Source organism: Eschrichtius robustus, chromosome 4 (genome assembly GCF_028021215.1).
Source record: "Eschrichtius robustus isolate mEscRob2 chromosome 4, mEscRob2.pri, whole genome shotgun sequence".
Classification (NCBI taxonomy): Eukaryota; Metazoa; Chordata; class Mammalia; order Artiodactyla; family Eschrichtiidae; genus Eschrichtius; species Eschrichtius robustus.
In genome coordinates this window covers 88,673,878-88,692,000 of record NC_090827.1, presented here as the reverse complement: position 1 = coordinate 88,692,000, position 18,123 = coordinate 88,673,878, and the positions used below count along the sequence as shown (strand labels likewise).

Genomic DNA, 18,123 nt, shown 5'->3' with positions numbered 1-18,123 from the left:
GGAGATATGGGGATATATGTATATGTATAGCTGATTTGCTTTGTTATAAAGCAGAAACTAACACACCATTGTAAAGCAATTATGCTCCAATAAAGATGTTGAAAAAAAAATAGGTAACTAATAAGAACCTGCTGTATAAAAAAATAAATAAAATAAAATTCAAAAATACAAAAAAAAAAAAAAAAAGAAATAGGTGAATCCCTCATGTGGTAGAAATTAACTGTTTAAATAGAAATTATAACATTTCATCAAATTTATTACCACATATACATGGGGAACTGGGGCCTGAAAGGACATACACATTTTTATCTACATCCTAAATTCAGAATCATGTTTATATCCATATTGATGCAAAACAAAGTCATTGTTGGAGCTTCCAAAAGCAGCAACATTTTTTCCGAATGTAGCAGAGGAATATTTTTAGATTTGTGTGTGACTTATTTCTTTTGCTTTGTCCATCAGTTTAATATTAATGGATGCTCTTAGATTAGCCCAAAAAAGTCCATGTTTGCTCTTCTCCTTGGGCCATTCCAAATAAGTTCTCTGTGCCATGAGAGCTTTGAGCTTGTGATAGCTGCTAGGAATGGAATACTGTGGAATGGGATCCAGCAAGATCAGGATTAAGTTATTAGATCCTTCATTGAAGAGATTGTGATGGGCAAAATAGAGTTCATAATGGCACCACTCACTCTGGACAAAGTTGGGAGACAAAACAAAGATGGACTTGTAACTTTTCTCAATGCAGTTTATAATATTTTCCACGATGCTCTTGCCAGGAACAAAGTTTCTCTCATGGAGACAAATTCTTATATCTTCTTTTTCTAGGTTTGGTATTAATTCATTCTTCACCCAGGCAGAATCATGCCCACTATATGAAATAAAAGCATGGAACTGGACAGTTCTTTGGAGTTCCTCTAAGGGTACATTCCTAGCCCTGCGCCGGGTCTGGGTCCACTGACACACCATCCTGAGATACCAGGGCAGATCCAAGTAGATACAGAGGACAGTCACTGTAACAGCAAACACCAGCCCAGAGACCCCAATGGTGACAATCAGCAGAGCTGTGTTGCAGGATAATTGAGATACATGGAAGTCCTTTAGTGGGGTTCCCTTATAGCTTTCTGGATAATCACACTTATAAGAATCAGGCCAACCCTCTACCACTTCACTTGATACTTGGCCTACGCTTTGGATAAAGTCTCTTAACTCACATGTACATTGGAATGGATTGTTCCCTGCTTTTAGGGACCTAATCTTCTGGCAGCTCTGGAAGAAATCAGCTGATGGATTGGAGACTGAATTATAGTCAATGATCAGTATGGAAAGGCTGCTAAAGGTACCACATCCAGGAAGGTGGGCTAAAGAATTGGAAGCAACATTGAGTTCTTGCAAAGTTTCTAGACTGGTGACATCTATAGGGATGCTCCTTATCCTGTTATTGTGGAGATCAAGAACCTTGACCCTGGGAGGTAAACATCTGAAAACAGAGTCAGTAAGTATATTTGAAGACATATTTAAACTTAATAAACTTCTGGTCCAAGGGCAATTTCCTTCACTTTCATCATACTTTAGGGAATTCTGGCTAACATCCAATTGTTGTAGAGACTTCATCTCCTTGGTCATATGAACTATATTTGCAAGTTCTTTTAACTGATTCATTTGTAAACTGAGTGTCTTCAAATTAGCCAAGTTTGCACAGTTTTTAAAAACCATGTCTGTTAAGAGATTGTTGGAAAAATTCAAATACAGAAGTGGGCTAATTTGGGATGGGCAGACCATGTGGACCATGTGTGCAGCAGACACTGTGAGATGCTGGATGTTCATATTTGAAAGGATTTTATAGATATAACCTTGTGGAAGGCTGAACACATCATTGACAACTTGGTGTATAGACAAGGCCTTCAGTGAAGTACCAGAATAATCAAAATCTCTGAAGTCAACGCGACCTTGTAGTTTCACATTTGAAATTGAGAAATACTTGATGTTTGTATGCCAAACCAACTGGAGGATCATAAAGAAGGAATTCCAAGTTGTTTCAATGTTGTTTAAAGTAAGATTTGATAACCTTGAATTCTTTTGAAGTTTTGACAGAACATTTTGGAAAGAACACCCATTATCATCTAGCACACATTTGATATTAGACAGTTCCAGACTTACGGCGGTGCTGACTGACACATCCAAAATAAAATGGAATTCATTTCTTGTGGGGAAAACAATGTGCAGACTCTGGGTGTTAAGGTCTCGAAGGCTCTCAGGGTCTTCTTTTTCCCCATAAGTGTCTCCTAAGACCAGTAAAACCTTACTGATGTGCAAATAAGCAATCGGCAGCATGATGGATTTTTGTAACTGTGTGGCACTCAACCCCAGAAATTCTAGTTGAGACATGTTGCCAAGCTCTTGGCATATGGGCAGAGCATCAAATGCATTAAATGAGAGGTCTAAGTGCTTGAGGTTCAGAGTAGGGTGGCAAGAAATCTTCTCCAGCTTGTTGTGGGACAAATCCAAGTATTCCAGTTCTTGGTTAAATCTGAAAACACTCACGTCAAGATACTGGATTCTATTATGAGAAATTATCAAAATCTTCAGCTTTGATAGTGATATGATGTCAGAAGTCCGAAGTTCAGAAATGTAGTTTTGTGATATATCTAAGATTGTTGTGTTCAGGGATAGGTCTTTGGGAACATGGGTAAGACCTGTTTTTGATCTGTCAACTAAAAATTCACTTTCATTAGATAACTGGGTTCTGATCTCAAGTATTAGTATGAAGATGATGGCAAGATGGAAGATACTAGAATTCGTTTTAGTCATTTTGTAACAGTAAACAATCCTAAGGGTAGCTGCTATTCTTCAGAGCATCTTGATACAGATACAGATCCTAGGGGAAAAAAAAAATCAACATTAATTGACTGTATTAAATTAGGCATGGCTGACATTAAACATTTTTTACTAGAGACTCATTAAATGAAGTTTACATTATTTGGAGTCACACAACCTGAAACCAGGAAAATATACATATTTATAAACAATTATACTATCTCTAATCAAATAACTTTTAATATGGATACATAATGGGCTGAATGGTGACTCTCTCCCCAAAAAAGATATGTCTGCCTCCTAACCATGTCCTAATCTCCTAACTGAATGTTATCTAATTTAGAAAAAGGGTATTTGTAGAGATAGTTAAGTTAAGAATCTTGAGAAGATCATCCTGGATTATCTAGGTGGTCTCTAAATCCAATGACAATTATCCTTACAAGAGAAAGGGGGAGCATTATTTACAATAACCAAGATATGGAAGCAACCTAAGTGTTCATCAATAGACAAAAGATAAAGATGTGGTATACATATACAATGGAATATTACTCAGCCACTAAAAAAAAAAAATGAAATCTTGCCATTTGCAACAACATGGATAGATCTAGAAGGTATTATGCTAAGTGGAATAAGTCAGACAGAGAAAGACAAAAACCACATGATCTCACTTTTATGTGGAATCTAAAAAACAAAACAAACAAAATGAAAACAGATTCATAGATACAGAGAATAAATGTGTGCCAGTGGGGAGGCGGATGGAGGGTGGGAGCAATAGGTGAAGGGGATTAAGAGGTACAAATCACCAGTTATATAATAAATAAGTTACGGGGATGTAACATACAGCATGAGGAATATGGTCAATAATATTGCAATAACTCTGTATGGGGACAGATGGTTACTAAACATATCGTGGTGATCATTCCATAATGTATTCAAATGTCAAATCATTATGCAATACATCAACTACATTTCAGTTAAAAATAATAATTATAATTTTTAAGCATAAAAAATTAATTATAAAAAAGAGAAAGGCAGAGGAATATTTGACAGAGACAACAAAGACATGGAGAAGAAGGCCATATGAAGATATGAAGATGGCCATATGAAGGCAGAGAGTGGAATGATACACCCACAAGGCAAGGAATGCCAATAGCCAGAGAGCCACCAGAAGCCGGAGAGGCTCTGGAGAGAGTGCAGCTCTGCTGACGCCCTGAATTTAGACTTCTGGCCTCCACATCTATGAGAGAACAAGCTTCTGTTGTTTTAAGCCACCAAGTTTATGGTAACTGGTTACAACAGCCACAGGAAGCTAATACAGATGGCTTTACACATTCAAGGGGAGTCCTCTGAACCCAACCTCCCCAAGATCCTTTAGAGCTCAAGCTAGGCTTCACAGCTGGTGTACTTTCTACATTTGATATGTACCTCCCCATGGCTTTTTTGAGAGTTCCGTCCCTGTGTGGTTGAATTAGGATTCTTTTTGTATTACCTTTTGTTACCTGCACATAGTTTGGTGCCTAACTTTGGTCTTATTCAAAAGACAAGGATGTCCACTCTCGCCACTCTTATTCAACATAGTTTTGGAAGTCCTAGCCACTGCAATCAGAGAAGAAAAATAAATAAAAGGAATACAAACTGGAAAAGAAGAAGTAAAACTGTCACTGTTTGCAGATGACATGATCCTATACATAGAGAATCCTAAAGATGCCACCAGAAAACTACTAGAGCTAATCAATGAATTTGGTAAAAGTTGCAGGACACAAAATTAATGCACAGAAATCTCTTGCATTCCTATATACTAACAACGAAAGATCAAAAAGAGAAATTAAGGAAACAATCCCATTCACCATTCCAACCAAAAGTGGCGGGGGGAGGGGTGGTGCTGGTGGGATGAATTGGGAGATTGGGATTGACATATATACACTAATACGTATAAAATAGACAACTAATAAGAACCTGCTGTATAAAAAATAAAATAAAATTCAAAAATTCCATAAATAAAAGAATCCTCCTGCCAATGTAGGGGACATTGTCTGGGAAGATCCCACATGCCAAGGAGCAACTAAGCCCGTGCACCACAACTACTGAGCCCTCGTGCCACAACTACTGAAGCCCGCGTGCCTAGAGCCCGTGCTCCGCAACAAGAGAAGCCACCGCAATGAGAAGCCCGCGCACCGCAACGAAGAGTAGCCCCCACTCGCCGCAACTGGAGAAAGCCCACGCACAGCAACGAAGACCCAACGCAGCCAAAAATAAATAAAATAAAATTAATTAAAAAATAAAAGTAAGGGTGGTATTTTTTTTTAAATTTTATTTATTAAAAATAAATGTCCCAAGTCTTCCTCTCTAGCTTCCTGAAAGAGCTACTCATACAAGGAGAAATATTTCAATGAGAATAAAAATAATACTCAATTACTGCCTGGGCCAGTGCCTAATATCTCAGAACAGAACCATCCTGTATAAGCTATATTGAAGTAAAAGTGGTTTGGGCTTATGGCTCGAGTGGGTTTCCCCACTTATTCCTAAACCTGAATCCAAATCTGGGGATCTTTTAACTTTCTGGCCAAACTCCAGAGTTCAAGGAAGCAGTGGTCAGCACCGTCAGGTATGGTGCACAGCGTGTGACTGGAGAGACAAGGGTTAGAGACAGGATCCCACACACAGACGTGAGCGCTTAGCACACAGTGAACCCATCACAAGCAAGATGAAAGCTGTCCTTGTTTCCTTAACAACTGCAACCATCACAACAAATTTAAATTTATGAAACTAAGACAGGCTGGGACCTGGGACCCTTTGTGGCAGTGCTGCAGTGCTTGCATCTGGACAAATGACTCCTCAAGCAACAAAAAAAAAAACAAAACAACTCTAAGGGACTAAAAATAACTGCATGCATGTCCAGTTGGGGCAAATTCTGGACAAAAGACACAAAAAGACCAAAAAAGCCCAGCTGCCGCTTCTAAAGAGCCTGGAGCAAAAACAGGGTGTCGGGAGCAAAAGCAGGGTACTGCGCATGCCCCCTGCACACAGCACCACAAAGGGGCGGGCAAACCACCAAGCCACCCCTCCAGCGACCCCCTGGACACACCCCTAACCTCACCCCCATATAAGGAACCAGCTCACCCCACCCCACCTCGGGCCAGCAAGCAAGGGAAACTGTTACTTGTTCTTGCTCCCGTCTGCTGCGGCAGGGGCCCCAATAAAGCCTTGCCTGAATTTCCTGTCTGGCGTCTGGTCAATTTCTATTTATTGGGGAAGGCCAAGAACCCTGGTCAGTATCAAAACTGCCTGTCTTCAGGCATTTAATGAAAGCATGGCTTCAGTTTTCTATCTAGCTTAATTAGTTGACTCAAATATCTTCTATTTGCTCAACCTCCATTCTGCCCTTTCATTTATAGTCATTATTTGAAGCACTCAGTTTATGAAACCATCGTATTACAACTGAGGAGATCAATGGCCAGCTCTTTTTACATTCCTTTCCGTTTATGCCTGACTGTCCCATCCCTTTAATGGGAAGAGATTTTTAACTAAGTTAGGGGCCACTCTTTCTCGAGGGGCAAGGGACCCACCCTCATCACCAAATGGTTCTAACAAAAAGCAAAAAGGAACAGATAAAATCTGAAGCTAAAATAGAAGCCTTAGTAGACCCTGGAATGTGCAATATCGAGGTTCCGGGCTTGGCCAAAGATATCCAGCCAGTGATTATTAAGTAAAAAGGGTTATACAGTGTCTAAATATAAGGTACAAATTTCTTAAACCTAAGGAAGATCTTCAAAAATGTTTGTAAGTAGATTAACAAAATAGGAGGCCACTGGTCTGACTAAACTGACCATAGCTGATATTCAGACCCTGATAGGAATTTTGGAAGAGGCCTTCTCCCTTAAGCTAAATGAGGAAAAGTAAAACTTTCCAACATAGGCGAATGGGTATGTCAGTCCTTCAATATCATTGAGGTAACCACCCAATTCTTTGAAAAGGAAAACAAAACTGTCCTTGTTTTACAAATGTAGTCTTTACAGGACCAGATGTGTGGTTCCAAAAATAATCCAAAACCCACCAATCCTTTTGCCACTCCCAAAGCCTTCCCTATTTATCTTAAGAGGCTTGAAAGTATTAAACAAAGGGGAAACAAAGTCATCCTAGGAGGAACTTGCCTGTACCTTTGAGATGCAAATGTCCTATCTGGTCTTCTCAGGAACCCTAATCTCTGACATCTTTTTAAATGGAAATTTTTAAAAAGAGGGTAAAGTAATTTAGAACTTGACTTGTCAAGGATAAATAGAAATCTTAAGTGCCTTTTCTGTAAACACTAGTAAAAAGGGTTTGTTCCATCTGCTACAAGCCCAGTTTGAATCCAGCCCCTTGTAACTGATGGCTTTTATGTTATACCTGACTGAGGGCTGAAATTTTGAAATGGGTACTATAAGGCCTCTGTGTTTGTTTGTGTGTTCTATATGTATATAGATGTATATATATGTATCTATATGTGTGTTGTAGGTGTATGATATATAGATGTATGATATAAGGCCTCTGTGTTTGTGTGTTCTATATGTATATAGATGTATATATATGTATCTATATATATATAGATATGTATACATATCTATACATATATATGTATAGATATGTATATATATGTATCTATATGTGTGTTGTAGGTGTATGATATTGCGAAAAATGAATTTGTAAAAGAGCTCTACTTAATAGGCTTAAAAAAAATTAAGTGCTTATATAAATACTCAGAAATAGAAAATAATCTGGTCAGAATGAATTTCAGGTTCATGTTATCTGGATAATGTTCACTACTAAACTGATATCTGGTATTGAAGGTGGCTTAAGCTTGTTGGTTTGATTAATATAGACATGTAAGAGTCATCAATGTTAAGTATAATACTTCTGTTGTAACTGTTTTTTTTTTAAGCTTTTTTTCCCATGTATTTATTTATTTATTTATTTATTTATTTATTTATTTATGGCTGCATTGGGTCTTCGTTGCTGCACACCGGCTTTCTCTAGTTGCGGTGAGCGGAGGCTACTCTTCCTTGCGGTGTGTGGGCTTCTCATTGCGGTGGCTTCTCTTGTTCCGGAGCACGGGCTCTAGGTGCACGGGCTTCAGTAGTTGTGGCATGCGGGCTCAGTAGTTGTGGCTCGCGGGCTCTAGAGCGCAGGCTCAGTAGTTGTGGTGCACGGGCTTAGTTGCTCCGTGGCATGTGGAGTTTTCCCGGACCAGGGCTCGAACCCATGTCCCCTGCATTGGCAGGCGGATTCTTAACCACTGCACCAGGGAAGTCCTGTACCTAGGTTTATTAGAGGTCAAATAAGATCTTATTCTATCTGTTACAAATTTGTCAACAAGACAAGTAACTCAACGTGAAAAAAACTTTTAAGAAAAGTGTTTTTAGTGAAAATGGTGTGAAGAATGAAAAATACTGAAAAGAGTTATACATGATCAGGATTTTCTAGGACTGGATTACATTTAGTTGGGTAAATGGATTTTGTTGGGAGTGGGCTGGGACAAGCCTGGATTTGGTTTCTCCCTCCAGAGTTCTCTTGAAATGCTGATTTTAATAACAGATAGTATGAGTGTCTTTGCCTTTAAGTGATCTGTATTTGTTTTTGAGATCTTTTGTAACTTTAGTTAAGGAATATGTATTGTCTCACAGTGACCTATGATCTTATTTTACCACGTGTTTTAAAACTTTTTGACAAACTTCCCAAATGTCAAATTTTCATTAAGTTTCTTTTGATTTCCGGCTAACTTTAGAGGGCCCCTGAGGTATCTTAAAGAGAAATATTTAACTAGGATTATTTGGTATGTTAAGTTAAATGTAATCATTCGTAATTCTGGTTATTGTAATCAAGTTTCTTTATCGATTACACTGTATTCAGATGTTTAACAATGCCTTTTAAGTCTTTTGTCATTTATATATATTTTTGTACTCTGGTGCTATTACAAAAAGTGCTTCGTCATCAAGGAGATTCACAGAAAGGCTACGGAAGCAGTTACAACGGTTCCACACCAAGATGATGGCTATGTGAGGATTCCAGCCCATACTGACTTAAAACAAGGAGCTGTCCTGCCCCTGGGGCCCCTAGATCAGGCATCCAGAGATTTTAACTCTGACAGGCAAGGTCAACGCCCCTACTCAGCCTTGAAGCACTTACAGAAGACGGAACATTGCCCTTCTGCTTCCCATAAGAATATGGGAGCAAAATCTCTGAGGGGGGTATGAAACAGGAGGGAAGGGGGCAGGGCACAAACCTTTGAAAGAATGACATAGCCCAAGGACATGACATAAACTGATTAGAACAAAATGGGTCCAAGATGGCGGACAAGTCAACTTCCACTAGACCTTGAGCCTCAGTATATGCTCACTGTAACACATCAGCAAGCTAAGTGACACACCCACAGGCACCATGACAGTTCCAAGACGGACCACAAGGATCAAAAACTGGGTGGTGGCCCAATTCCTGGAAATCCCCACCCCTTCCCAAAATAGCTGGAATACTCCTCCCACTCACTAGCCTATGAAATTACCCACCCCTATAAAAACTGACAACCCCATACCCTGGTGTCTTTCTCACCTTCTGAGATGGCCCATTCTCTGTCTGTGGAGTGTGTTTCTCTCTAAATAAATCCACTTCTTGCCTAAAAAAAAAAGAAAATTCTATAACTGAGAAGTCAAAGTGTTGCATACAAGAGGAACTGACTTTTAGGCACTTACGGGAGCTACAAATTGTATATATTAAACTTGCTAGATCAGTGAAAAATCAATATTTTTTGTCAAAGTCCTAATGACCAGCACTGAATCTCATCTGTAGTAGAAACTCAAAACTATTTTATTGTCAAATAAAATTATTATTTGCAAAGTTGATTAGTAATAGGGTGCTTTAATCAGGAAGTATAAAAGTATCTCCAGGTGTGTTTATGTGTATTTTCATGATTATGATAGGTTTAGCCTCACCTTTTATGATCCAATGCATCAATACATGTGAATCGCCTTTGTTTGAAGACTTTGGGGGCACCCTGTCAGGACTTTGACTTGTCTTAATAGCTAATACTCATACAGTCTGGCCCATTAAATTCAGTCCCACAAATATTTATTGAGAGTTTTCTTTGCGCCAGGGCAACTAGCTATTAACCACAGGCTGAAAGGATCAGAACCAGGTCAAGAGATTTTCTGCTTTGTTTCCTATGTGGTTTTGTGAACTTTCGCTTTCTGTTGTGAAGATGCAGTCACAACTCTTTGGATCCAATTGGGGGTAGCCTGGGAAACATTTTCAAAACCTGCAATTCCCCCTGACTAGTAGCAGCCCAGGATAGTTTCAGTGGTCTGAGAAAACAGAAAAAAATAAATAAATAAATAGCTTGTGGAAACAGCCCAGAGAAAAAACTCAAATGAACCTGCCCATAAAAAACAGAGGAGTCATTCAGCAGCACGGCCTCCGGGAGTAATTTACCTATAACTCATTGTCCTCAGCAACATCACTGCGAAGAGATAAACGGAGAGGACAGGATGAAGAGCAGGGTCACCTGAAATCAACACCTCGCAGCTCTAGAAGAAACCCATGAGGAGACGTTTGTGACCCAAATATTCATCTCCCAACTGAAACATATCTCCTAAAAGCAAATCATGCCTGAGATGAGGTTCATTCAGGAAAAAATCACACACACACACACACACACACACACCCTTTCTCTGACTTAGGACAAGGAGCTGATAAATAAGTACATATCAGAAATAAACCACTTACAAAAACACCCAGGACTTAATCATAGAGATGTTCGAGATTTCTGTGTCTAACGACTCATTATACCATAATTTTATTTTATAGAATTTAAAAAGATGTCGCTTACCAAGACGCCCTGTTCCTCTGTCCTGTTGGTAGTCTGTAGGAAAATCAAGTACTTCCTCAAACACTTATTTCACTGGTAACCACGTTTAATGTTTGGGGTTGGGGTGGGGAAGCTCTTTCACGCCACCTACTGAAGCCCACTGAAATTACATTACACAGTCAGTGTAAACCTATTTTCTCCTATTCAATGTAGAGAATGGTCTGCGGGTTAATTGCTAGAACTGCATTAAGATAGAATTGCCTCTCCGTGGCTCTCCTTCACTACAGTTAGTTCACTATTGTCTACACTAAGGAAGTGAAGGAGGTGGTGCTAATAATCCACAGATGATTTATTGGCTGAATTCGAAATGCTGTGCTGGTGGAGGTAGGGGTCCTGGTCTGAAGTATTCCAGGTGTTTTGCTTATCTTATTGCCTTTTTTATATATATATAAACTTATTTATTTATTTATTTGTTTGTTTATTTATTTTTGGCTGTGCTGGGTCTTTGTGGCCGCACGCAGGTTTTCTCTGGTTGTGGTGAGCGGGGGCTACTCTTCGTTGCGGTGCGCGATCTTCTCATTGCGGTGGCTTCTTTCATTGAGGAGCACGGGCTCTAGGCGCGCGGGCTTCAGTAGTTGTGGCACGTGGGCTCCGTAGTTGTGGCTTACGGGCTCTAGAGCACAGGCTCAGTAGTTGTGGCGCACGGGCTTAGTTGCTCCGTGGCATGTGGGATCTTCCCGGACCAGGGCTCGAACCTGTGTCCCCTGCATTGGCAGACAGATTCTTAACCACTGCGCCACCAGGGAAGTCCATCTAATTGGCTTTTGATCAGGCCACTATTAAAGGTGGCTGAAAGTGGGAAGAGGGAGGGGTCAAGATGAAAGTTTTGCTAAAACTCATTCATAGAGAAGATCACTCATGGGCTTTTACCAAATGGATGCTAATCATATCTTTTCTGACAAACTGGTTTTCAGAGGAAATCTGGTGCTCACATTTTTTTCCATGGATATTTCAAACTTTCTTCAAAAAGTGATTTTTGAAATCTCCATGTGAAAAACACACTAGCTAACAATCTCTTTTCTCCGATAAGGTCTAAGACATTTCCTGTGGGTTCGTTGCTGTTGTCGGCATGCTCAAGGAATCCAACCTGATAATTCCACTCTGGTCTTTTAAAAGAACAACAGTAACAAAATAACAAATGGGCAAATAAAGCTAAGAAATGCTAGCTAGCTGTCTTCCTCTGAACTTGTGCTCAGCCTGGTGCTGCATGATGTCCTGTACAAGCTGGATGCAGTTCTTGCTGGAATCAGCTTTTCTCCCACAGCAAGCAAAGTCAACTTCCCTAAGAACCCTGAGATGCTTTTTGACTTGTACTATTCTGTCTGTCTCTGTTTCCTCCTATCCCCTCACAATTTGTTTAAGGGGGAGGCATGTCTATAAATATATTTCTGTGACTGAAAGAAAGAACGTCCTCCCCCCTCCACTCTCACTTATAATTACTTCCCCCAGGTCCATAACTGGAGATAAGGGTGCTCTTTGATTAACAATTCAGTTCCTGGCTCCCAAAAGGCATTTGACTTTGTGAACCAAATCTAGAAACTAATGCCCAGGACAGGGAAGTCAGCAGGGCAGAAAGAAAGCACTTTAGCACTCAAAAAGTCCTGTGTTTCCCTTCAAGCTCATCCCCACTCTGAGTTGCCCACCCGCCTCTTTTTTTTTCTCCCTATTATCCAACAGGTCAGCAGTCTCCAACCGTTTTGGCACCAGGGACTGGTTTCGTGGCAGACAATTTTTCCACAGAAGTGGGTGGGTGGGGGATGGTTCAGGCGGTAATGCCAGCGGTGGGGAGCAGTGGGGAGCGATGGGGAGTGGTGGGGGGCGGCAGACGAAGCTTCACTCGCTTGCCCGCCACGCACCTCCTGCTATGCGGCCCAGTCCCTAAGAGGCTGCGGACCGGTAGCAGTCCACAGCCCGGGAGTTGGGGACCCGTGTAATAGGTAACCAGGGGACAAACATACTCGTAATCATGTACACCCAGGCATTGATATATCCACCTCTCCTAAGGAAAAACTTTAATTCTCAAAGAACATGCATTCTTTTAACTTTTTAAAATATTTTATTTAACCCAATATATCCAAAATATCATTTTAACATGCCATCAATATAAAACATTATTTATAAGATATCATATATAATATTCTTCATTCTAAGTCTTCAAAATCCAGTGTGTGTTCTACATTCACAGCCCATCTCATCTGGGCTCCCCACATTTCAGGTGTTCAATGGGCACACGTGGCTAGTAGCTCTACCATATTGGATGGCCCGAGTCTAGATGGAGTTATCACAGCCATGCAAATAAGTACAAGCCTAAGTCCAGTCAATAGCAGCTCAAAGAGCTAACTCAAAACAGAGGTTCCATATCTTAGACTCTAGGCACCTCTTTACTTCTCTCAATAGCAGTTTCTGCCCACTCTTGATTCCATACCCAGGTGTTTCTTTTTGGATCCAGGGCAATGTAAATATTCTGCCAATTAGATGTGACCTGTACTTGTTTGTTTTTTTTTAACAAAAGTTTTATTGAGATATAATTCATATACCATAAAAAATTTCACCCATTTAAAGTGTACAATTCAGTGACTTCAGATAAATTCACACAACTGTGCGACCATTACCACAAGCAATTTAGAACATTTTCATCACCCTGAAAAGAACCACACCCCTTAGCTGTCACCCTCCAATGCTCCATTTGCCTCAGACCTAGACAACCACTATAGATTGTACTAATCTCTATAGATTTGCCTATTCTGGATACTTCATATAAATGGAATCATATTATAAGTGGTTCTTTGTGTGGTTTTTTTTTTTTTTTTTTTCACTTAGACTAGTGTTTTCAAGATCCATCCATGTTGAACCATGTATCAGGATTTCATTTTTTTGTTGCTAAATAACTTTCCATTGTATGGATATACCACATTTTATTTATCCATTCATCAGCTGATGGATATTTGGGTTGTTTACACTTATGGCTCTTATGAATATATAAACATTCATGTACAAGTTTTTGGTAGACATACTCTCTCTTGGGTATATACTTACATACTTAGGCATGGACTTGCTGCGTCGTATGGTAACTGTGTTTAGTCTTTTGAGGAGTTCCAGGCTAGCTGCACCATTTTACCTTTCCACCAACAGTGTATAAGGGCTCCAGTTTCTCCACATCCTTGCTAACACTTGTTATCATCTGACTTTTCTTATAGCCTTCTTACTGGGAATGAAGCAGTACCTCATTATGGTTTTAACTTGCATTTCCTTGATACCTAATGATGTTGAGCATCTTCTCATGTGTAGATTAGCCATTTGTATATCTTCTTTGCAAATTTGCTGAACTTGTTTATTAGTTCTAATGGTTTTTTAGTGGATTCCTAAGTATTTTCTGCAATTAAAATCATGTCATCTGCAAAATGTCATCTTCTTCCTTTCCAAGATGGATACCTTTTATAACATGTTCTTGCCTAACTGCCCTGGCTGGCACTCCCAGTACAATGTGGAACGGAAGTGGTGTGAGCAGACACCCTCATCTGGCTCCAAATGTTAGGGAAGAGCTTTGAGAACCATTAAGTATGATGTTAGCTGTGAGTTTTCCATCTATGCTTTTTATCAGGTTGTGGAAGTTCCCATCTGTTTCTAGTTTGTGAGTGTTATTTTTCTGGAAGAGGCAGAGTATTGTTTCTTAATCAACAAGGAAGAAAACAAATGCTCTGACCACAGTGTCCTAGTTTGGGAGATGCCTCTCCCAGCGGAGTTAGTACAGTTGACCCTCGAACAAAGCAGGTGTTAAGGGTGCCTAATATGATTATAACTTTACAGTTGGCCCTTTGTAGCTGCGGTTCCGCATCCTTGGATTCAACCAACCGCAAATAGTGTAGTACTGTAGTACATATTTATTGAAAAAATATCTGTGTGTAAGTGGACCAGTGCAGTTCAAACTCATCTTGTTCAAGGGTCAGCTGTACTCACAACTGTGTTCCATTCCTTCCTTCCCTCCCTATTTTCCTGACAGAAAGCACAATTCCTCTCTCCCACCTGACCCTAGAGTTCAAACTGTGCCCCATGAAGCTGGCTGGGAATGAAAAATGACATCACTAGGACATTTAGCATTTAATTAATTCTCCCTTAACGACTTAAAATTTTCCAGCAATTTTTTTTTTAAGTTGCCACCTGAGTAAATCTTAGGCTAAGGCCAGCCTGTCTCCAGCTACTGACCTGAGCGGAGGGTCCCCCTTTTAGCTTCACAAAATGTTAACCAGCAACTCTGTACACAATCTTGGTCCAAGTTTTTTACTGTTGGCTTAGGATAAATTCCTGGAAGGAGTAAATAAATGTCTTGGATGGTTTTTCATGTTTATTGATAATTTCTATCACTTTTGTGAATTACTTGTTCACGTCATTGCCTATATCAGGGTTATGATTTTACTATTTAATTATATATTCTCTTTTATGTTACTGACACTAACCCTCCATCAAACTTTTTGCAAACATCTTCCCTCATTGTTTATCTTTTTATCTCATGATCTTTTGACCCAATAAATACGTAACTTTTTATATAAACAGGTAAGTTGACTTTCTCTTTGCTACTACTGTCAGTTAGTTGTGTGCTGGTGAACCAGGTTACAAAACAAAAATAAAAAGCCTGATTTTTTAGCACTTGCCAATATCTATGGTGTAAGTATTTCCAGTATAGCTGATTTCTAGCTACCAACTGACCTGCCTGCAAAATTTCTGAATATTTAACCACTGGTTCTCACAAGTGTGTACAAACCAGCTCCAGCAGACTACTGCTATATGTTGCTTTTAGGTTTAGAGAGTTCTTCTTCATAACAAGGTCAGATAAATATATGTGTATATGTTCTCCTCAAACATAATTTTTTAGTTAATTTGATTTTTTTATTATCCAAGTAATAAATGTTTACTGAAGAAAACAGGAAATATGAATAAATAAAAACAAAATTTCAAATCAATAATAACTTACCATATAGAGATACACCAACATCATTTTTGGAGCAACCATGAAGACTTTTTAATATATATATAAACATGCTTTAGGCTCTTGATGCCTGTTGCCAAATTGCTATTCAGTAAGTTTGTACAGTTTACATACACACACACACACACACACACCCGCCCCCTCAGATGGCACTGGACCAAGTATTCTGTTTTGTAATCTGCTTTTCTTAATCCATAATACATCATAAATGTCTGTTTATATCAGTAAATATCCACCTACAGCTTTGTTATTATTGGCTGAATAATATTCCATTTTATTTACAATGTATTTTAAAAATATTTTAATTAACAATGTATTCAAGCAGTCTTTTTAAGTTGTCTCCAAACTTCACATTATTATCATAAACAACTCTGCAATAAGCAGCATGTTCATCCATTTTCTTAGGATGTGTATAAGCAATTATTTCCTTAGGATACATTCCATGAAGTGAACTCTCTGAACCAACTGACATAAATCCAGACCATTTTTCTCTGCCTATTGCTATGAATATGTCTTTTTTATTTTTATTTTTTTTGATATGTCTTTTTTAAATGATTATTTAATCCAAATTTAGAATAGATTTTTAGGTTGTTCATCTGCCATATAATTCAATAGCCTACTGACAATTTTTGTTTCCCTTCTCGTCTGTTGGTTCTACTGATTATGGTATAGGGTGTTGACTGGAACTTTTCCTATGACTTGGGTCCAAAACCAAGGACTAGGAAGTGTTACTTACCCCATATTCTAAGGAGAGCTCCCAACAATTTGGGCCAAGCACTCCCTAAAGCAGTTGAACCAGATAGTGCAATCCCTACCATCACCCCATCCTCACATTTCCCAGGTACATATACATAAAGGGGCGGCAGTGAGAGAGTCAGCAGCATTGAGATACCAGTGTTTATGATGTAAGGCTACACCCTATGATATGGGGAAAGAAGACCTTTAGATGGAATTGGAGATTGCAAATGTTAAGCTAGAGTGCACTGTTAATACCTCAAAAGGGCTGAAGATGTCTGAAATCTGCTCACAAAAATTACTTCGTATTTAGACTTGACTCTGTTGAGATTCCTTACCCCGTGCTTCCACTGCAGGAGGCGTGGGTTCGATCCCTGGTCTGGGAACTAAGATCCCACATGCCATGTGGCCAAACAAACAAACAAACAAACAAAAAACAGAAAGTCCCTGTGGCTTTAGAAATCCCTTTAAGTCTCTTTATCTGCCTGTAATTTATTCTCATTCTCTTCTGATCAAACCAATCTCCAGAAATCTAGACAGAAAGTGGCCTCCTCCTTTCCCACTGTTGTGTTCTGTGTTCTCATTAAGACTCACTCTCTCCTCCATTTATAGCCCAGTCATCCAGTCACTGTCTCTTAGCCATGCTCTCACACCCCTCCATCCCATCTTCTCTGCCAATCTCTCCCTTTTTTGGACTTCAGAACTTCAGAACTGTGAGAAATACATTTCTGTGGTTTAAGCCACCCAGCCTGTGGTATTTTGTCAGGGCAGCCTTAGCAGACCCCTGCACCACTCTTCTCGATAATGGTCACGAGGCAGGTAACCCTGCTCCCCACTCCTCAATCCCCGTCCTCACCCACCAGCATGACAGCAGGTCATGACAAGGAGCTTGACTTTTGTTCTAGCTGCAAGGGGAGGTCATTAGAATGTTTAAAGCAGGCGAGTGGCTTAAAATAATTTATACTTTAAAAATAATTACTCTGATTGCTGTTTGGAGAATGTATGAGGCAAGAGTAAAAGCAGGGAGGCCGGTGAGTTTACTGCAGTCGTACAGGTGAGAGATATGGGTGGCTTAGTCGGGACAGCGGATGCTATGCTCCAGGTTACAGAGTGGAACATGCACACTCTGTCCCTGATGGCCTGCAGACTCAGCTGGGGGTGGCAGGAGAAAAAAAGAGAGGGAAGAATATGACAGAAGCTGTGTGGGTCCATGAGACACTTCTGTATCCTTGAAATAAATACGCCCTTTCCCAAGTTGGTATCTGCTACTTGCAACTGGAAGAATTCAAAAGAGGAAACAGAGGATTCCTGGAGATAGAACATCTTTACCTAAAAAAACAAACTGATCTCTTATGATAGAGCTTTCATATGTCTGAAATGTGTATGGTTTCATATGTGACAAAAATACAGCTTTTGTTTAATTCTATTTGAAAGTGCCAAAATTCTATATTTTCACTGTCAACTGTATTTTGTGGGAAACATATTGGAACCATTTAAAAATATTTGATCATTTAGAATGTGTGACATAGTTTGTTGTTGTTTGCTTTTTTTATGAATTTATTTATTTTTTATTTATTTTATTTTTGGCTGTGTTGGGTCTTTGTTGCTGCGCATGGGCCTTCTCTAGTTGTGGCGAGCGGGGTCCACTCTTCCTTGTGGTGCGCGGGCTTCTCATTGCGGTGGCTTCTCTTGTTGC

The 18,123-nt window shown here is 39.6% G+C and overlaps 1 protein-coding gene across 8 annotated transcripts in view; it reads right to left on the bottom strand.

The window, feature by feature from the left end:
- Nucleotides 1–252: 252 nt before the first annotated feature.
- Nucleotides 253–18,123, bottom strand: part of TLR1 (toll like receptor 1) — a 45,596-nt gene continuing 27,725 nt past the window's right edge. For 2 of the 8 annotated variants that reach the window (XM_068543107.1, XM_068543104.1), the window contains exons 2-5: nucleotides 10,273–10,367; nucleotides 9,397–9,460; nucleotides 4,304–4,410; nucleotides 253–2,875 (exon numbers count right to left, since the gene is read on the bottom strand). In XM_068543107.1, the coding sequence (XP_068399208.1) occupies nucleotides 421–2,808 (2,388 nt within the window). In that variant the 5' untranslated portion in view covers nucleotides 2,809–2,875; nucleotides 4,304–4,410; nucleotides 9,397–9,460; nucleotides 10,273–10,367 and the 3' untranslated portion in view covers nucleotides 253–420. Of the gene's footprint in view, nucleotides 2,876–4,303; nucleotides 4,411–9,396; nucleotides 9,461–10,272; nucleotides 10,368–10,669; nucleotides 10,766–18,123 lie in introns of those variants that run through there. The other 6 variants (XM_068543108.1, XM_068543105.1, XM_068543106.1 and 3 more) reach the window with 5 other exon arrangements.